Raw genomic sequence first — 17,360 nt, forward strand, 5'->3', positions numbered from 1 at the left:
CACAAGTCTTTTATTCGAGACTCTTCTTCCTGCCTACAGCTGAACAATTAGCCAGAAAGGGTCCAAAATCTGTTCTGGGAGAGATTTGGCCATAAAACAACCAAATCAGACTGGAAACGTCCTTTTGTGCTTTGCAAAAATATTGATACTGTAACTATACTACATTTAAATGTGTAAACTTGGAATTTTATGTGATTGATAAGCAGCATATCTTTACCATCCTTTCCCATTAAAAACTAAATTTTTTGCCACTTGGCTCCTGCAGAAAGTGGATTTTTCCTCCCATTTCAAAAAATGCACCACCTTGTGTTAATCTGTGACATAAAATTCCAATAAAATACATTGACGTTTTAGCTTGTAAACAGTAAATTCATGCGGTTGTGCTGTCAAACTGAGGAAAGCATGAAAACAATACAAGAAATACAAGATGCAAAGGGTTCAGATTAGCAATAAAATGTTTAAAGCAGAGCATCTGGACTGTTAATACAGGGTAAACATCTGATGTCACCTTCTAACATCGTTCAACGGGGCATTGGCATTGATGTCAGTAAAAAATTATCCAAATTGCACTGCCAGTACATCGACATTAGAGGATTATCTCAGCATCTTTGATTTTAAAGCCTTTTTAATCAGAACTACAAGCTGGAATGCTTGGCAGGATGTGATTAAACAAACTGTCGCTACTCCAGATAGGATTTAGCAAAAAACTCGGACCGTGACTGTTTGTCCTGTTTTTGATCACATGTTGTAGTTGGATGCAGATTTTAGCACCATTTACTTCTGACTTCCAATGCAAACTGATATATTAAAACGTACCTGAAAATGTTTGTGGTTTTTGGTGTTTGTTTGCAAGATGCAGAGCAAATGGTGTCTCTCACTTCTCTACTTTAAAAATGGGAAGGAACTAGAAAAAATTGCATTTGCTGTGAAAATGCAATGTGAATGCTGTAAGCTGAGAATTTTTAGTGAAAACTGCATTTGAAGTCAAATGCAGAAGAGGCAGAATAAAGCAAAACGCAAATATAAGAACTGTAAATGAGGAGTGAAAACTTTCAGTCAATGCCAAAATTCCAACCAAAGAATATTAGAAATTTATTAAAAGTTGATTGAAAAAAAGCTTGTATAGCTAAACTTTCAGGTCAAAACAGATTATAAAATAAAATGAGATAAATGGAGGAATAGCCACGAGGCTATGACTAGCATCTTGACCTACAGTCACAGGGTTGGAAGGAGGGTTGGGATTGGATTGGGGTTGGATTAGGGTTGGAAGGATGATTATGGTTAATTCCAAACCTCCTTCCAACTCTAATTCCAACTGGGCAAAATAAAGTAAATATTTTTTTTGGGTCTATCATCCTGAAAATTTTGGACACTTTTTTTTTTATTTGTTTTTTTCCCCCTAATTTATATTTTAGATCTGCAATGGTTTGCAGATTGCCTTTGACAAAAATATGCGTACTTTGCTTACTTCTTTTAAATTTAGCATTTTTAGGTTGTTGAGCTGGTAAAACCCAATCTTCCTACTTTCGTTAAAAAATGTCCCAATAAAAATTGCCCAGTGACAGTTTTCATCTCCATTGCAAAACGTTTGAACACCACTGCCTTAAAGATTTCTGTCACTTCATGGCTTTCATAAAGGCCAGTGAGGCAACAGAGAAATTTACCTTATAAATATTTTTGTGAAATATTTTGCACAAAATATTGATTTTAGAAAATAATCATAACAGAGCTTAATACCTTAAATAATTTTAGACTAAAAGAATAATGTTACCAACTTCCCTATCAGAAATTTTAAGAAAAGAAAAGATTTTAGGTTACTTAATAAAAGTAGAAACACATTTTTATAAACTAATCTTTATAGAAAATGTTTTAAAACAAATACGTCTGGAAAAGGTGCTTTATAACTTAGCTGAACAGAGCAAAATTAAAAGTTACAATTAACAAGATTAAAAACAAAAAGCAAAATACTTTGTTTTTTGTGATTTAAAAGAAAAGCCTGATGAATCATTTCAAACTCTTTGGACATTTAATGTGACATTATCGGACAGGTTTCAACTAAAACAAATAAGGTGAAAAGCAAATTGTTGCTGTTTTGTTAAACAGAGGGTCAAAAAAAAACTTCATGGCATAACTATGCTTAAAATTATTATAATGGTACTATTTTAAATAAATTTAAGTATACCATTCCTAAAGACAGCAGAGCTGAAGCTGTAAATGGTTGAGTTCAGATGTCGGCTTCTCCTGCGTCTCCTTTTCCTTTCTTCTGCCTCCATTTTGCAAACATGGACTCTTCATAACCTCCCACACCTTCAAACTCGGCATCGGGAGACTCGGAGGACAAAAGTGGATTTTCTTCTGGTCCACTAAAACCCTTTACAGAAATATTACAAAGCCAGTATTTACTGACTGAATCACTGATGATGAGAAAAAGTTAAATAAACCAAAAATGTTTAAAGGATTAAATTTTGTCAATCTTACCTCATCATTCGTCTCCAAGTACTTTATTAGAAACGTCAACATCTGTTTTTGAGTGACGGTCTGGTTGTGGTATCGAAGAGCTTCCTGTTAAAACAAATTACAACAGATGGAGACGATATGCTGTCATTATAGCTGGCTTTAAAATATATATATATACTTTTAAAAAACAATTTAGTCAGGCTGCAACATTAAGTTGCTCTAATTTCAAAATTAAAATTTTTTCGGGAGGTAATTTCGAAATACTTGCAAGAAATTTTGTTATATTTGCTCTTTTCTATGACGGTGAATGTGACTTTTTGCAATTCTCCACATCAATTGCAGACAATAACTTGACATTAAGTCAGGCTGATGCGGCAGTTTAGTACAAGTAAGAAATACTGCCACCTGCAGGTGGGAGCTAGCATCATTTTACCCAATGTTTTGACCATTTTTGTGGAAAACTTGCAATTAATACAGTTACGCATTAGCATGAAAAAGTGCAGGGATCTATTGCATTGATTTTGCGTAAATTTTCATGAAAAAACTGCAGGACATGATTGATGTAATTTGGAAGGATGCAGATAAAAACGGCTTTGATTTGATTGAATATTGATGTTGATGTTGCTCCGTGATGTGGTTCAATACTTAAGAAAAACATTTAACAAAACTACAATTTGTAAAACATAAGTTGGTTAAAAATAAGTTACAAATTTTCAGAAATACTGTAGTTTCTAAGATACTAATTATTTTATATAATCAACTTTTATTTAGCCAATTCTTTACACAATTTTAATACAAGACATACTCCAAAATATTATTTTACTCTTCCACTATGCAACAAGAATGCTGGACAAAAGAAAAAAAAATTTGAGGAACGAAAACATGGAACTCACTTCCCTCATTTGTTTTAAATATAACAAATGCTGGAGCTTTCAATTATTAATATGCTATGTTTTCAATTAGGGATGCACAATATTGGATTTTTGGTCATCATCCGATATGCCGATATACTAAAACTCATTTAGTCGATAACCGATACCAATACCGATATTTTTTCCCTACACCTACTTACTGAAACTTTATGGCTTTCTCTACCGTGGAATTAAAATTGTCAATTTAGCCTGTTACCAAATGCTAAAAAGGAAGCTGAAAACGATGTAACACTTTCAATTTATGTTTAATGTTACATTTATTCATGACATCTGCTCTCTCTAAACCAATGAAAACACTGCTAATTCGATGTTGTGCTGTGCTGCAGGCATCATTGTCACTGGTTTGTCATATAAAAACAACTTTTATATCGGTGAGTTATTTTGAAGGAATGGCCGATGTCTGATATTAAATTTTACAGCTAATAAAACTTTATGGCTGATACCGATACCATGCCGACAATATAGTGTCCCTAATTTTAATATTATATTAAGTGTGTGCAACTGTTTTTGCATGAAATGTTTTTTTATGATGTGGACATCCAGAAGAGGAGCCATTGTTACGGCTACGGCTAATCCAAACAAACAGGAGAAACTAGGACAGGCTGAAGGTTTCCTCAGTCTCATCTTCCTAAGTCTCTTGTTGGTTTTCTTCAGATAAAGTTCCTCTTACTGTTCTGGGTGTGAAGTGATGGAACTGCAGGCCCCACTGTGGGCTGTAGGCCTCATAGTACAGCAGGTTGTCCTTCATCACCGGGTCTTCTGGCTGGAACAGGAAGTAGCTGTACGCACAAGGCACGGCTCTGCGGCCGTCGTTCACTGCCCAGACAATTACAGAGTTACATCAGCAGCAACAGAAACAAGAACATAAAGTGCTGAAAGCTCGACTGGAGCTGAACTTACGTTTGTAATAGGCGTACTGGAGGTAGTGGTAAATAGTGGGAACGAAGTTCTCCACAAAGTAGCCGCCAACGTTGGGTTTTAGGTTTTCCTCACACTTTATCCTGCATTTTAACATGTCAAAGTAGACTTCTGCGGAGAAAAATAAAATCCTTACTTAAATGAAAAGCAGCTGAGATGTTTTAGACGTTTTCCTGATATGACTTTCATTTTACTCTGTGGTATAACAATAAAATACTGGTAGCACTAAAATACAGAAAATCTTTCTGAGTTTCTCACCATTTGCCTGTTTGGTGTCTCTGCAGCATTCAGTCAGAAAAGTGATTACACTAAATGTATATTTACAAAATAAATACTAGTATCTTACACTGAAAAAAGAAAACAGGTGATGCAGTTTTAAAGAATGATTTAATCTGTTACAAGTCATCAAATTAAGTTTATCCAGGTAAATATACTAAACTTATTAAACTTACTTCACTAAAATAAAGTAAGTTCATCAAACTTAATTTGATTGCATGTAATAATTAACTTTTTTTTAAGGTTGGAACTCCATTCACTTTATTCAGTGTATTCATTAAAAAATTACTGTGTGTAGTTTGGTATATTATGTTGATTTATAGATTGTAATTATTTTTCGATTGCATTTTATTTATTTTTGTAAAATTACTATAAGCTCAAAATTACTCAGTAGACATTAATTATATTTTATCAGAAATGATAAATAATCAATTGAATTCTAATTACCATACAATTTTTCTTCCAGGAATTGTGCTGCACAGACAATTAAATCAAATGTTTTTCTTAAAGTCGAAGTTCTTAAAATCTTTACAATCATGTTTATTGTCGCTGTTGCCATTTTTGTCACTTTTCCATCACCTGCAAACATTTGGCATAGAATACTTTTACAACTTTCTGGTGATTTATTACTATATAAGCAGAATGGCAGTGGGCCGAAAACAGAACCTTGTGGTACACCCAATTTTGAAACGTTGGTCTTCTATTGTCATCTTCAACAAATTCTCAATTAAACTAATGAGAATTTTTACTTTTGATGTTTATGGAGAAAAATCTTAGGATTTACAGAATCAAAGCCTGAGTCTTGTGTTCATAATTAATGAATTACTGCATATTTACCGGCTAATAGAGCGTAGAAGTCTGTGTGTGAAGAAAAATGGCCGATCCCGTCGCATTCGGCCTGACAGAGGTCGTACTCCTGCAGGTAGAGCCTCAGCGCTTCCTCCAGGCGCTCAGAACCGCCGCTGTACTTCCCCAAGTCGACAAGCTTCACGCCGCTAACAAAGGATGGCTGAAAAAAACATTTTAAAGTGGGAAGTAACTAGTTACATTTACGCAGCTTCATTTACTTCAGTAACGTTTTTGAAAAAAATTACTTTTAGGAATATTTTTTACTACACTGTTCTTTTTACTTTTACCTACACTTACTTTAGACACCGAAAAGAGGTGGAGTCTGCGTTTTTTAGTGGTAAATATAACTGTGTGTCATCTGCATAACAATGAAAAGCAATCTCATGTTTTCTAAAAATAGAGCCAAGAGGAAGGAGGTACAACAAGAAAAGAAGAGGGCCTAGAATATTAAATGACTGGTAATTTGATCAGTTGACCAGTATTTGAGAAAACTTTTTACCAAATACTTTTTTACTCTTGATTAATTTCTTGGACAGTTACTTTTTACTTTTACTTTAATAAAAATATGTTGAAGTAGTGCTACTTTTACTTCAGTAAAATTTTGGGGTACTCTTAAGTCACAATATAGTGCAGTGGGGTCAAAGTTGAGAAACCTTCAAGATTAACAGTTGTGATTTTAATTAAAATGGGGTTAAGTAAACACATTTCCCCCCCCCTCAGAACATTTGCATCATTTTGCGTCTGGCCTTTTTGCCACACCTCATAAAGTCGTTGTTCGTGGTCGATGAGGAAGCCGTCGAGGTCGTACTCGTTCTTGTACTCCTCCATCAGCTGCAGCATCTCCTGGTCCTCGGGGTTCCTCTGCAGGAAGGTGTAGGCGCATGGGACGGCCCGCTGCAGGTCGTCCAGCTGGACGCAGACGGGAACAGAATTAAGACAGAAAAACCTTCGAAAAAAAATAAATCAGCTGGAAATTTAAAGCAGAAATCAGAGCAGGACCTTAACGGGAGGCAAAAAGATCCAGAAGAAACCATCCACGAAAATAGTCAGGTAAGACAAACACGACTTCAACATATTTTTATTTAAGTAAAAGTAGAAAGTAACCTTCCAAGAAATGACCAAAGTAAGAATAAAAAAGTATTTGGCAAAACGTTTACTCAAGAAGTACTGAGTAACTGATCAAATTATCAATCATTTAATATTTAAAATTACGTCATCAGACGGACAAAATATAAAGTTAAGTGGAAAATTGATGTTTTAAGGACGAAAATGACAATAATTCATATAAGCAACTAAAATTGACAAAAATAAATCACATTTTATTTAATTTCAGCAACAAGACTTTTCAAAATGCTTTATATCATAAAAATACAAAGTATTAAAACAACTGAAACATTACATTTAGCTGTCATTTCACATCAGATCTTTGATGTTTTATTTATTATGTTTCAAAAGCAACTCTAAACAGGTGGGTTTTTGTCTGGATTTAAAGGCACTCAGTGTTTCGGGTGTTTTGCAGTTTTCAGGACGTTTGTTCCAGATTTGTGGCGCATAGAAGCTGAATGCTGCTTCTGCGTGTTTGGTTCTGGTTCTGGGGATGCAATGAAAGTAAATTTCTTTCATTATAAAACTTACGAAGGTAAGACGTGTGTCTGTGTGTGGTGAATTTTTGGTTAAAGCATGTTTGTTCTTCATTCAGAAATATTACTCAAGTACAAATAAAAAGTACAGCGTATAAAATGCTCCGTATGTTTAAAGTTACTGAAGTAAACTAGTTACTTCCCCACTCTGCATCCTACCTTAGCGTGAGCAAAGTGCAGATATCGGTACGGGGATCTTTTGCTGAACTCCTCCAGGATCTCGGGGCCGGGAGGCGGCAGCTGCAGGACCGGGAAATGCGCCCTGCACTTCTTCTGACAGGACGCCGTCCTCAGGACGCGCCAGCAGACGCTTAGATCCGGGGCTGCTGCGGGGAAAAGCGGCTCCTCATGACTGCTGCGGTTACACTGGACCGAGCAGAACCGCACACTTTCCCTGAGAAGTCGGTGCAAACGCAAACTCAGCTCCAAGTACTGGATGGATTCGGTCCAGTTTCCTGCAGCGTAGCTGTCCAGCGCCAGTCCGTAGGCTGCAGTGAGAGGAAGGAGTTCTTCTTTGGGAAAACTTCTGAAGCTGTAACTCTCATATTGTGCGGATGTCTTAATAAACACAAAGTTCACACAGAAAAGTATTAGAAATATTAAATACAAGCCTCTTTTTGCTCCCAGTCCAACCATGATAAGAAAACATTCCCGTGTATCCCTCCTCTCTTCTTCTGCAGTGTTTGTGATTTGGTGGTCTGCTGAAGTGATCAGCGGCTTGAGGGAATTCTGGGATTGGGAATTTCTCAGCGTCACTGAAACAGAGACCAGGTCAGCAGCCAGGTTTATTTCTGTTCTGATTTACCTTTGACTGGAACGCCTGGAAAAGACCAGTCTCTGAACTTGTCTGTTTCAAATCCTTGCGAACTGGTTTTGTCTTGATGGATTTAAAGAACCTACAAAGAGAAAGAAGCTTATGAGTTTTTGCCTTTTGCAGATTTGATTGCTCTGAAGTGGAGGAACCCAGAAAGACCAAAGATAAATGAATGGATCAAACTACTGAGCAACAACCTGGTAATGGAAAAACTGACTTAAATAACAAAAGGAAAACTTGAAGCCTTTAAAGATATTTGGTTTCCCTTCCTACATCTCGTCAAACACTGTGACATGTAAAGTATTTTTTTCTTTTCTTTTTGTGCAGATAGAGTGAGCCCTGGGGTAGTGTGTGTTTTTGGGGGGTGAGGAGAGGATTACACTGTATGTTAATTTTTATCTATTTTGTTTTATTTTTCATGTTTTTTGTGGTTTTGTTTTTGTATGAATGTATATCATTAAATTCTAATAAAAATATTTGGGGAAAAACAATAAAAAACGTGACCTACACACTAATTCTGACAGATCATAAGTAGAGCAAGTTTAGCTAATCAACCGCCGCAGTGTTAGCTTAGCTAATAGCAGTGTTAGCTTAGCTAGTAGCAGTGTTAGCTTAGCTAGTAGCAGTGTTAGCTTAGCTAGTAGCAGTGTTAGCTTAGCTAATAGCAGTGTTAGCTTTGCTAGTAGCAGCGGCAGCTAATCTACCACAGCGATTGCTTATCTTACTAATCACAAAATAAACATCAAGCCTAAAACCATGATACCGTAACGGACTGAATGTTCTGTCCTATGTGGGGGAAATGTTTGTTGTTTTGGTGTTCAATCCCGACGCATAAAGTGGTGTTGTCAGTTGCTATGGCAACGAGGCTGCATGTAGAGTAGCCGACACAGAAAAATAAGTGGTTTTGAGTTGTTTCTCTGCGTGCACAGCCATAAATTAATAATACCTATGTCTCCAGGTCTCAATTATGTAACAGGATTGTTCATGACAAAGATCATAACCTCCAGCGTTTTGCGCACGCGCGAAATTTCGGGACGTAAACATCAACACACAGGACGCAGCATCGCCAATAAAAAGATGATGCATGGATGTGCTGAACATCTAAGTGGTTACAGGCCCCAACATACTTCATCCGAAGTAAACAGTCAATGCACAATCATGTGTTTTTTTTTATAAGTTTTGTATTTCCACATATCTTTAATACATATAAATTAACTGTCCATTTATTAAATTATTTGTATTTTCTTACAGTTACAAAATTTATTAGAAGCACAGTCTTATTTATTGAATTGTGGCACCTTTGGGCCCCCAATGCATACAAGTCCTTAATTATTGATATTATTGTTTTGTTAAAATCTCTTTTATTCGCCCCGGGCCACATTCATGCTTCATTCCCCTAACAAGCAACCATTACGTCAATCATTTGGCCTAGTTAAAGCGTTCCACACTTTTGCCGTTTCAGCTAAAAACGTGATTCCGTTCAACTGGTCAGAAAGTGGAAGCTGCCCGAAACTGTTCGGTCACCGACCTCCGGTTGTTTTAGGGCTGAGAGGCGGACCTCTGCAGCTGCATGCAGCGGCGTCGCTCTGATTTCAAAATAAAATCAACAATAAACGCCTTGCTTTAAGTATTCAGGATCAGATTAACTTTAAGATCTCACATCGAATTTATTCTGAAAACATCAAACTTCGTTAAACGTATTAAAAAGCAACAAGTTGCAGGGAAAGACATTTAAAGTAAATAAGATATTTTAAAAAACTGGTAACTTTTTTAGCAACACAAACTGGATGTTTTAAAAGGTTTGGTTGGATTTATTGCGACTCAGTGAAGAAACTTCTTATTTCTTATTGTGGAAATTTTAACTGAAGTGCTTCCCACTCCCTCTTACATTCCTCCCACTCTTAAAAAAAGAAAAAAAAGCCTTAGCGACCTGGAGACTGTCCACGTTTACAGCTCTACTCCACATCCGCAGCCCTCTGCGTGGAAAAACGCACTCCCCGCAACGCAGGCCTTTAGATCGCCTCCGCTTCTTTTAAATTCGGCCTAATTTCCATTTTTCTGCTGCTTTTACGTCACTTTTAAGTCATTTGACCCCCTTTGTGTAAAAATGCTTCCCCTTTGCGTTGCCTTCTCTGTTCTGGCTGCGTGGTTTTCCGTGGAGTGTAATCCCAGTCCCGTGTTGGGAGATGTTGTCGTGGACAGATACGAGATCCCCAAAGACTGCGGAAGGGAGGCGAAAACTGGAGATTACGTCCGCTACCATTACAACGCCACGTTCACCGACGGGAAAACGCTGGACTCGAGGTGAGACCAGAAAAATGTTTGCCGGTTTCAAAGCTTTTCCAGAGAGAAAATGCAGGTTAAAACAAGTTCGCAGCTTCCACTAACATGCATGCCCTGCAGATACAAACATCCTCCAAACGTTGACCCACTTCTGACATTTTCTCCTTCAACCTGCGGGGATTTTTCTCACTTGCAGCCATGAGAAAGGAGCAGCCAAAGTCGGCCTGATCGGGGAGGGTCGGCTCATCGCTGGCGTGGATAAAGGCCTGCAGGGGATGTGCGTGAATGAGCGCAGGAAAATCACCATCCCGCCACACCTGGCTTACGGGAGCGGCGGGGCAGGTAGATTTTAATTTCTTGGGGTATATTTTAGACAGCGCTACAAAGCTAATTCAAAGCTTTCTACATCTTTTGTAGAAAACTTCCTGCAGTTGCATCTAGTATAGAAAAGTTCAATATCAGTCAGATTGGACTGAACATATTTCAAATCTTGCAGGATTTTCTAACAGAATCTAGGTCTAAACTTTGACTAGGCCATCCTAGTGTATTTCTGCCCATATGTTTTGGGTCCATTGTGTAAAATTATGGAGGAGCTAAAACAAAGTCAAAATTTAAGGCAATTTAAAAGGAAATAAAAGGAGGTATTTTCACAAGATGTAGAAATATGAGTGAGAATACGTTAGCACAGATGTGTAAATTGAGGCTAACTAATATGAGTGTGTGGGTATGAATGTATATATCAAGGTTTCCCCGAGAAAACTTGCTAAGCCTGGTGTTTGGGCGTCATCCAGCAGCCTGTTGTGTTTTTGACCTAAAAAAAAGTTTAAAGTTGACAGGAAATGTGAAAATATCACTTGATAATTATATGTTATTGGAAGATTAACTATAAAGTCTTAAAAAAACATGCAAACATAAAAAAAAAAAACTTAAATAAATAGACAAAGCTTAGCCTGGTGGGGTCACAAGTTAAGCCCGGTGGCCCGCCAGGCTTATAATACACTGTGCAGAACCCTGTATATTTCGACATGTGTAAATAGGAGGTAAAATGGAAAATTAATTAACCTATGTATTTCTATTTTTTTTTTAATTTAATAATAAGGGTCCATTTAAAAATATTGCATGAATTTATGGGATAGGAATTCATAAGTTTCTTATTTCTTCCTACTCCTTTTCGAGGATGTTTAGATTATTGTGGTACAAAATTGTTTCTTTTGCATTCCTTGTTCATGTGTGATTTTATACTGCTATCATGTTCGGAAAAAATAAACTGAAACTGGTTAACAGGCAATTTTTTTCCCCTTTTTGTTACTTGGTGACGTGAAGATTAAAAATAATTTTTTTATGTCTGAATTTCAACAAACGGTGCATCGTCTCTGTTCCGATGATGCACGATTTACTAATCCGGAGTTTTACTGAAAATTGTTTTGATGTTTTTCCAAATCGGATTGAAATAAGTTTTTGTTACAAGTGCAGAAACCCCACTACTAGTATAATTAGATGTAACTTTTATTGCACAAAAAGGGTGAATTTAAAGTAAAAAAATAATCAAACTGTTGAATTAAACTCATGACCTTTTGCTTCCAGGTGATGCGGTTCCTCCAGACGCCACGCTGGTGTTCGACATCCACCTCCTGGATCTGTGGAACAAGGCTGACCTGGTCGTCACCAGAACCGTCAGCACGCCCAAAGACTGCAAACGCTCCGTGATGCGCACAGACTTTGTGCGTTACCACTTTAACGGCACTCTGCTGGACGGGACCACCTTCGACTCCAGGTGAGTTCTGGACGTTTTGTTGTTTTAACGGAGAGATTTCCTCAGCTTCTCGGTAGAAATTAAACTGAAAATGGCGTCTAAATGAAACAACACAGAATTTACTGGCAGGCTTGAGCCAAATCGACAACCTGTGTGTGTCTGCGCTGTGTCCAGGTGTGTTTTCTGTGTCCACTTATGTGTGTGACTGACTTTGTGCTTGTGTGAGCCCCGCGCAGCTACAACAGGAAGCAGACCTACAACTCGCTGGTGGGCGAGGGCTGGCTGGTGAAGGGCATGGACGAGGGCCTGCTGGGCATGTGTGTGGGGGAGATCAGACACATCGTGATTCCACCGTTCAAAGCGTACGGAGAAAAGGGATCAGGTAGGAAGACATGGCACATACGATACGACAACTTTTCTGATTTTAATCTTTGTATGATGGAGTATTAGGGTGATGCTAGAATAAAGACCTTATTCTCATATCTTGACTTTATTCTTATATTTCAAATCTTCCATATGACTCTACTCCTGCTATATTTTGATGTTATTCTAATAATATTATGACCTTGTTCTCATATTGTTATAACTTCATTCTTGTATTATTTCAACTTTATTCTCTAAATATGATTGTTATATTATGTTGACTTTATTCTTATACTAATTTGTTCTTGTGATATTGTGACTGTTCTTGTAGGAATTTATTATCGTAAAATGACTTTATTCTTATAATCTTATTTTTTCTTAGTATGGGTCTAATACTCCGTAATAATATTACATTTAATTGAAGAAATATTGATTTATTTACCCAAATTTCCTCTGAACTTTCCTGTTTGATTCACATTCATTCATTTTTTCAGTCTCTTATTATGAAGCTTGTAGGAAACTGCTAAGAAATACACACTGCTTTATATTTCTTTACACTTTCCACATTTTTTCACATTAACCGTCAAAGGATTTTACTGAGATTTGATGTGATAAACCATCATAAAGTCATGCATAAATCTGAAGGGAAAGGAAAAGATTACATGGTTTCCAAGTTTGTTTTTGCACATAAAAATCTGAAAAGTGTGGTGTGCATGTGCATTCTGCTTTCCTGAGTCAATACTTTGTAAAACCAGCTCAGTCAGATTGGATGGAGAGGTTCTGTGAACATCTGCAGATTTTTCCTCCAACTTCCCATTAATTCTGACCAGATTCCTTCACACACAGAGAAAACTCAGAGTAGGATGACAGAAAATATTTGCAATTTTTAAATTAGAATAGAATATACTTTATTGTGGTGTGTAGTAACAGCTTCCCAAATACACATAAAATACAAAATAAACAGCTCAAACAACAGTTTAAAAACAACAACAGAAGACCAAAGTTATTGCACACCTTCCAGGCCTAACATTAATTTTTTAAAACTTTAAACTCTGCCACCAGCCCACACATATGTGCACCTTTTGTTTTCTCAGAAAGTGATATTCCTTCCCTTTTCTTTCACATTAAAATGAGTAAACTAGGTACTAAAACACTGCTTCTTTCTAGATAAAAATAAAAAACGAATAATGAACGTTTCTCAGCTATAAAATGCTTCACTCAGCATACCTAATGAGGTTACAAAGAATAAAAAATAAAGGTTTTCCCTCCAAAATGAGCTCATCTGCTGTGTTTTTGGTTGAAGTGTAACAGCAGTCTGGGTTATAATACCTCATGTTATTGGTTGTATCTGTGTGACAGGAACCATGATTCCCTCTCAGGCGACGCTGGTGTTTGACATCCTGTTGGAGGACATTCACAACCCGAAGGATAACATCACCATTGAGAACCAGGAGGCTCCTGAGCCCTGCACCCGCAGGTCCGTGGCGGGGGACTACATTCGGTATCACTACAACGGAACCTTCCTGAACGGGGTGACCTTTGACACCAGGTGTGTCCACATCTGAACATGGATTATATATTTTGTTGAATTCTTGTGGTCGGAAGTTGAAATCAGAACTTTTACCGTATTCATCCGTTTATTGCAGCTACCAGAGGAACAGCACATACAACACCTACATCGGGATGGGCTACGTGATCCCAGGAATGGACCAGGGCCTGCTGGGCGTCTGCCTGGGGGAGAGGAGGAGGATCATCATTCCTCCTCACCTTGCTTATGGAGAACAAGGAGCGGGTGAGTTACTGCAGGAAAAGCATGAAGAAAGTCTGGTTTACTTAAAATCAAACATGTAAAAAACATTAATAGATATCTGGGGATAAATATTAGGCTTTTAACTACCGTATTTTCCGCACTATAAGGCGCACCTAAAAACCTTCAATTTTCTCAAAAGCCGACAGTGCGCCTTATAATCCGGTGCACCTTATATATGGACCAATATTGAGCCACAGCAGGTCTCGCAACTATGGTAAGCAGCCGCCGACTTCATTTTCCCCTGTAGAAGAAGAAGCGCGCGGTGCAAGCTGGGTTTTGTGTAAAGACCCCAAAATGGCTCCTATTAAGAGACACGCTTACGACGCAGAGATTAAGCTCAAGGCGATCAGTCACGCAGTAGAACACGGGGATAGAGCAGCAGCGAGAGAATTTAACATGAACGAATCAATGGTGCGGAAGTGGATATATATTGTGATTGCACTAACGTTTGATTTACCATAACAGTATCAGACTGTTTCTTACGTGTTTATTGAATCGAGGAAAAGTTCCCTTCCACTATATGTTATACCTTGCTGTTATTAAAAGATAAACTGCGTCACGAAAATACCACGTCACTTACTTTACCTCGGGGAAAATAATAAAACAGCTGTTTATTCATTTTGGGAATAAACAGAGTTTTCAGAACGCTGGTTTGTAATCTATTAATAAAGTTTGACTGACCTATCTGACTATTTTGTTGACATTCCCTTTAGCGCAGTTCCATCTAATGGATGCATAACGTAACCCCAGCCTCTACTGTAGCGTCTGTTCTATGCGCCTTATAATGTGGTGCAGTTGAATCCCGGTTGAAATCCTACCGGAGAAAACCGCTGTGACAGCCAGACTGAGCACAAAAAAGCTAGTGTGTTTTTGTTTTTTCAGGTCATTTTCAACAAACAAAAAAACAGACTAAATGTTCACGGACCGTGAAGAGTTATTAGAATTAAGCGGACGTCAATATTCAAGCTAGTATTTTGGGCTAAACTTACGTGTTTCCGTTAGGATGAAATAATTTCTCGGCGGTGTGTTCAGGTGACGTGATTCCTCCGTCAGCCGTCCTGGTCTTTGACGTCCACGTCATCGACTTCCACAACCCAAGCGACAAAGTGGAGCTCAAGGTCACCTACAAACCGGAAGTGTGCAACGACACCACGACTCTGAACGACCTGGTCCGCTACCATTACAACTGCACTCTGCTGGACGGGACTCTGCTCTTTTCCTCGTAAGTTTCCGCCTGATTTTCCAGCCTCCGTTTTTAACAAGTTGAGCATTGTTTTCATTTGACGGCCGCATCTTCGCTAGGTACGACTATGAGAACATGCAGGACGCAGTTCTGGGCCAGGACAAGGTGATCGACGGGCTGGATGAAGGATTGAGGGGCATGTGTGTGGGAGAGAAGAGGAGGATTACAGTGCCGCCTCACCTCGGACATGGAGAGAGAGGAGGTGAGATTGGAGCAGCCATCTTAGGCTGCGATCACACTGCAGCCTGAAGTGATCCAATTCATTTTTTTTTTTTTACATAATTCAACCTGTATTTTTCATGACAGTTTGAACAACACAGGTCGGATTTTATGGAATGCGATGCAGATCACTTGGATAGCCGATATGTATCCAATTGTCCAGGCCGCATTCATCCGACCTGAACATCATTGATGCTCGACAAACGTCACTATTCTGCGTCCTGATACGCACAAGCAGGAAGAAAAACAACAACAATGGCGAACTGTAATAAGGATTAAGTTGTTAATGTTCTGGCTCCGGTTGGACAACAACTTTAAAATCGTAAGCTAAAACCGTTAGCATCCATGTTTACTTCCGCAAACATGGAGACTTTTTTTTTTATGGCGAATCACTGATTTGTGACGTCATTGCGCCCTCTACTGCGTATGCGGGACACTTTTAGGTCGTTTGCAGTTCACACCGGAGAAAACATACAGGTCGCTTATATTTGGAAGTGTGAACGGCCACGGCAAAAAAAAAGAAAATCGGAATTGGGTCACTAAAGGCTGCAGTGTGAACATGGCCTTAGATTGAACCTCGTCAGGCAGAGAGATGCAGCTGACAGAAATACCTTGATTTTCAACTTTCACTGTGACTGGCCAATCAGTTGCTCTATTAATCTGTGAAATTTTGAGCAGTTGAAAAGGAAACTGTTAATCTATAACCTTATAAGGAATGCATATTGTTAATTTAAGTAACCAAGAAATTTTTAGATGTCCTAAGACTTAAATGTGCAACTCAGAGTTTCACTAAAACAATTGTTGCATAGTTTAACATTCATCTCTCGGTAAGATTACTCTCTCCTGAGGTTTGTATGCACACAGCTTCTACAGTCTAAAGTCGGTCTCTTGTTGTCCGTCAGCTGCTGGTGTACCAAGCAGCGCTGTTCTGGTCTTCAGCATTGAGCTGGTGAGCTTTGAGCGGGGCGTCCCGCCCGGTTACTTGTTTGTGTGGCTCGAGGACACTCCAGGTGATCTGTTTGAAACCATGGATATGAACAAGAATGGAGAGGTGCCACTGGATGAGGTATGTTTCCTACAATTCCTCTTCATTTCTTTAAGGATAAAATTAGAATATGTTCCACACCTGGATGTATTTGTGATATATTTAATTACATTTTGCTCTGGTAGAATAATTAACTTACTATAGACAGGCATGAAGATGTAGGAAAAAGTATTTACTACAGTTCTATAAAAGTTTGACTCCACCTGGTGGTGATATTAGGAACAACACAACTTATTTAACTACAGAAAAGAGTTATTTAACTCTTTTCATCATTTTGCTTCTTTGTCTTTTAGTTCACGGAGTTTATCAAGCTCCAGGTTGCAGAAGGAAAAGGCCGGACAAAGCCGGGAATGACAATGGAGCAGATCGTCGCCGACATGTTTCAGAACCAGGACCGCAACAAAGACGGCCTGATCACAGCCAGCGAGCTCAAACTTAAAGTCGACGAGGACAAGGAACGGGAGCAGGCGAGGCACGAGGAGTTGTGAGGAGGGAAAAAAAATGTTTGGTTTTTCTCTCAGGGATGAAAAACAAAACAAAACAAAAGAAGCCACAGCTTCAGCGTCAGTTTATTTACAGTATTTGATCTCTGAGAAAAGACGTTGGGAAACAATTTCTTGTGGAGGATTCTGAGGTTTCTGAAAATACAGCAAGCACCTTTTTATCCCTGAGTGTTGTAATAAAAAAGTGTTTGTAAAAACAGTTGTTTTATTAACATTTTCTACTAACATTACACACTGGATTCATTCATCTTCTGT

At 38.2% G+C, this 17,360-nt stretch overlaps 2 protein-coding genes across 2 annotated transcripts; one reads left to right on the forward strand and one right to left on the reverse strand.

Annotated features, from left to right (window-relative positions):
• Window positions 1–437: 437 nt before the first annotated feature.
• LOC114152037 (endoplasmic reticulum protein SC65-like) lies at window positions 438–9,916 on the reverse strand. Its single transcript, XM_028029686.1, has 9 exons — window positions 9,817–9,916; window positions 7,878–7,968; window positions 7,232–7,801; window positions 6,192–6,341; window positions 5,421–5,592; window positions 4,290–4,418; window positions 4,060–4,205; window positions 2,479–2,562; window positions 438–2,371 (listed from the first exon to the last, which is right to left on the reverse strand). Exons 3-9 carry the CDS (start codon window positions 7,706–7,708, stop codon window positions 2,225–2,227), a joined length of 1,305 nt encoding a protein of 434 aa, XP_027885487.1. The 5' UTR covers window positions 7,709–7,801; window positions 7,878–7,968; window positions 9,817–9,916; the 3' UTR covers window positions 438–2,224.
• fkbp10b (FKBP prolyl isomerase 10b) lies at window positions 9,834–17,302 on the forward strand. The gene is made up of 10 exons (XM_028029685.1): window positions 9,834–10,190; window positions 10,366–10,511; window positions 11,754–11,943; window positions 12,159–12,304; window positions 13,645–13,834; window positions 13,932–14,077; window positions 15,128–15,317; window positions 15,398–15,540; window positions 16,460–16,623; window positions 16,896–17,302. Exons 1-10 carry the CDS (start codon window positions 9,994–9,996, stop codon window positions 17,088–17,090), a joined length of 1,707 nt encoding a protein of 568 aa, XP_027885486.1. The 5' UTR covers window positions 9,834–9,993; the 3' UTR covers window positions 17,091–17,302.
• The last annotated feature ends 58 nt before the right edge of the window (window positions 17,303–17,360 follow it).

Source organism: Xiphophorus couchianus, chromosome 10 (genome assembly GCF_001444195.1).
Source record: "Xiphophorus couchianus chromosome 10, X_couchianus-1.0, whole genome shotgun sequence".
Taxonomy (NCBI): Eukaryota; Metazoa; Chordata; class Actinopteri; order Cyprinodontiformes; family Poeciliidae; genus Xiphophorus; species Xiphophorus couchianus.

Excerpts from the sequence above, each read along its gene's own strand:
- LOC114152037 (XM_028029686.1), bottom strand. The coding sequence starts at position 7,708 with ATGGTTGGACTGGGAGCAAAAAGAGGCTTGTATTTAATATTTCTAATA. Across the intron at positions 5,593-6,191 it reads ACGAACAACGACTTTATGAG|CCATCCTTTGTTAGCGGCGT; the intron begins GTGTGGCAAAAA and ends TGTTTTTTTCAG. Across the intron at positions 2,563-4,059 it reads ATCACTTCACACCCAGAACA|GAAGCTCTTCGATACCACAA; the intron begins GTAAGAGGAACT and ends TTGTTTTAACAG.
- fkbp10b (XM_028029685.1), top strand. The coding sequence starts at position 9,994 with ATGCTTCCCCTTTGCGTTGCCTTCTCTGTTCTGGCTGCGTGGTTTTCC. Across the intron at positions 11,944-12,158 it reads GGGACCACCTTCGACTCCAG|CTACAACAGGAAGCAGACCT; the intron begins GTGAGTTCTGGA and ends AGCCCCGCGCAG. Across the intron at positions 15,541-16,459 it reads CGGACATGGAGAGAGAGGAG|CTGCTGGTGTACCAAGCAGC; the intron begins GTGAGATTGGAG and ends GTTGTCCGTCAG.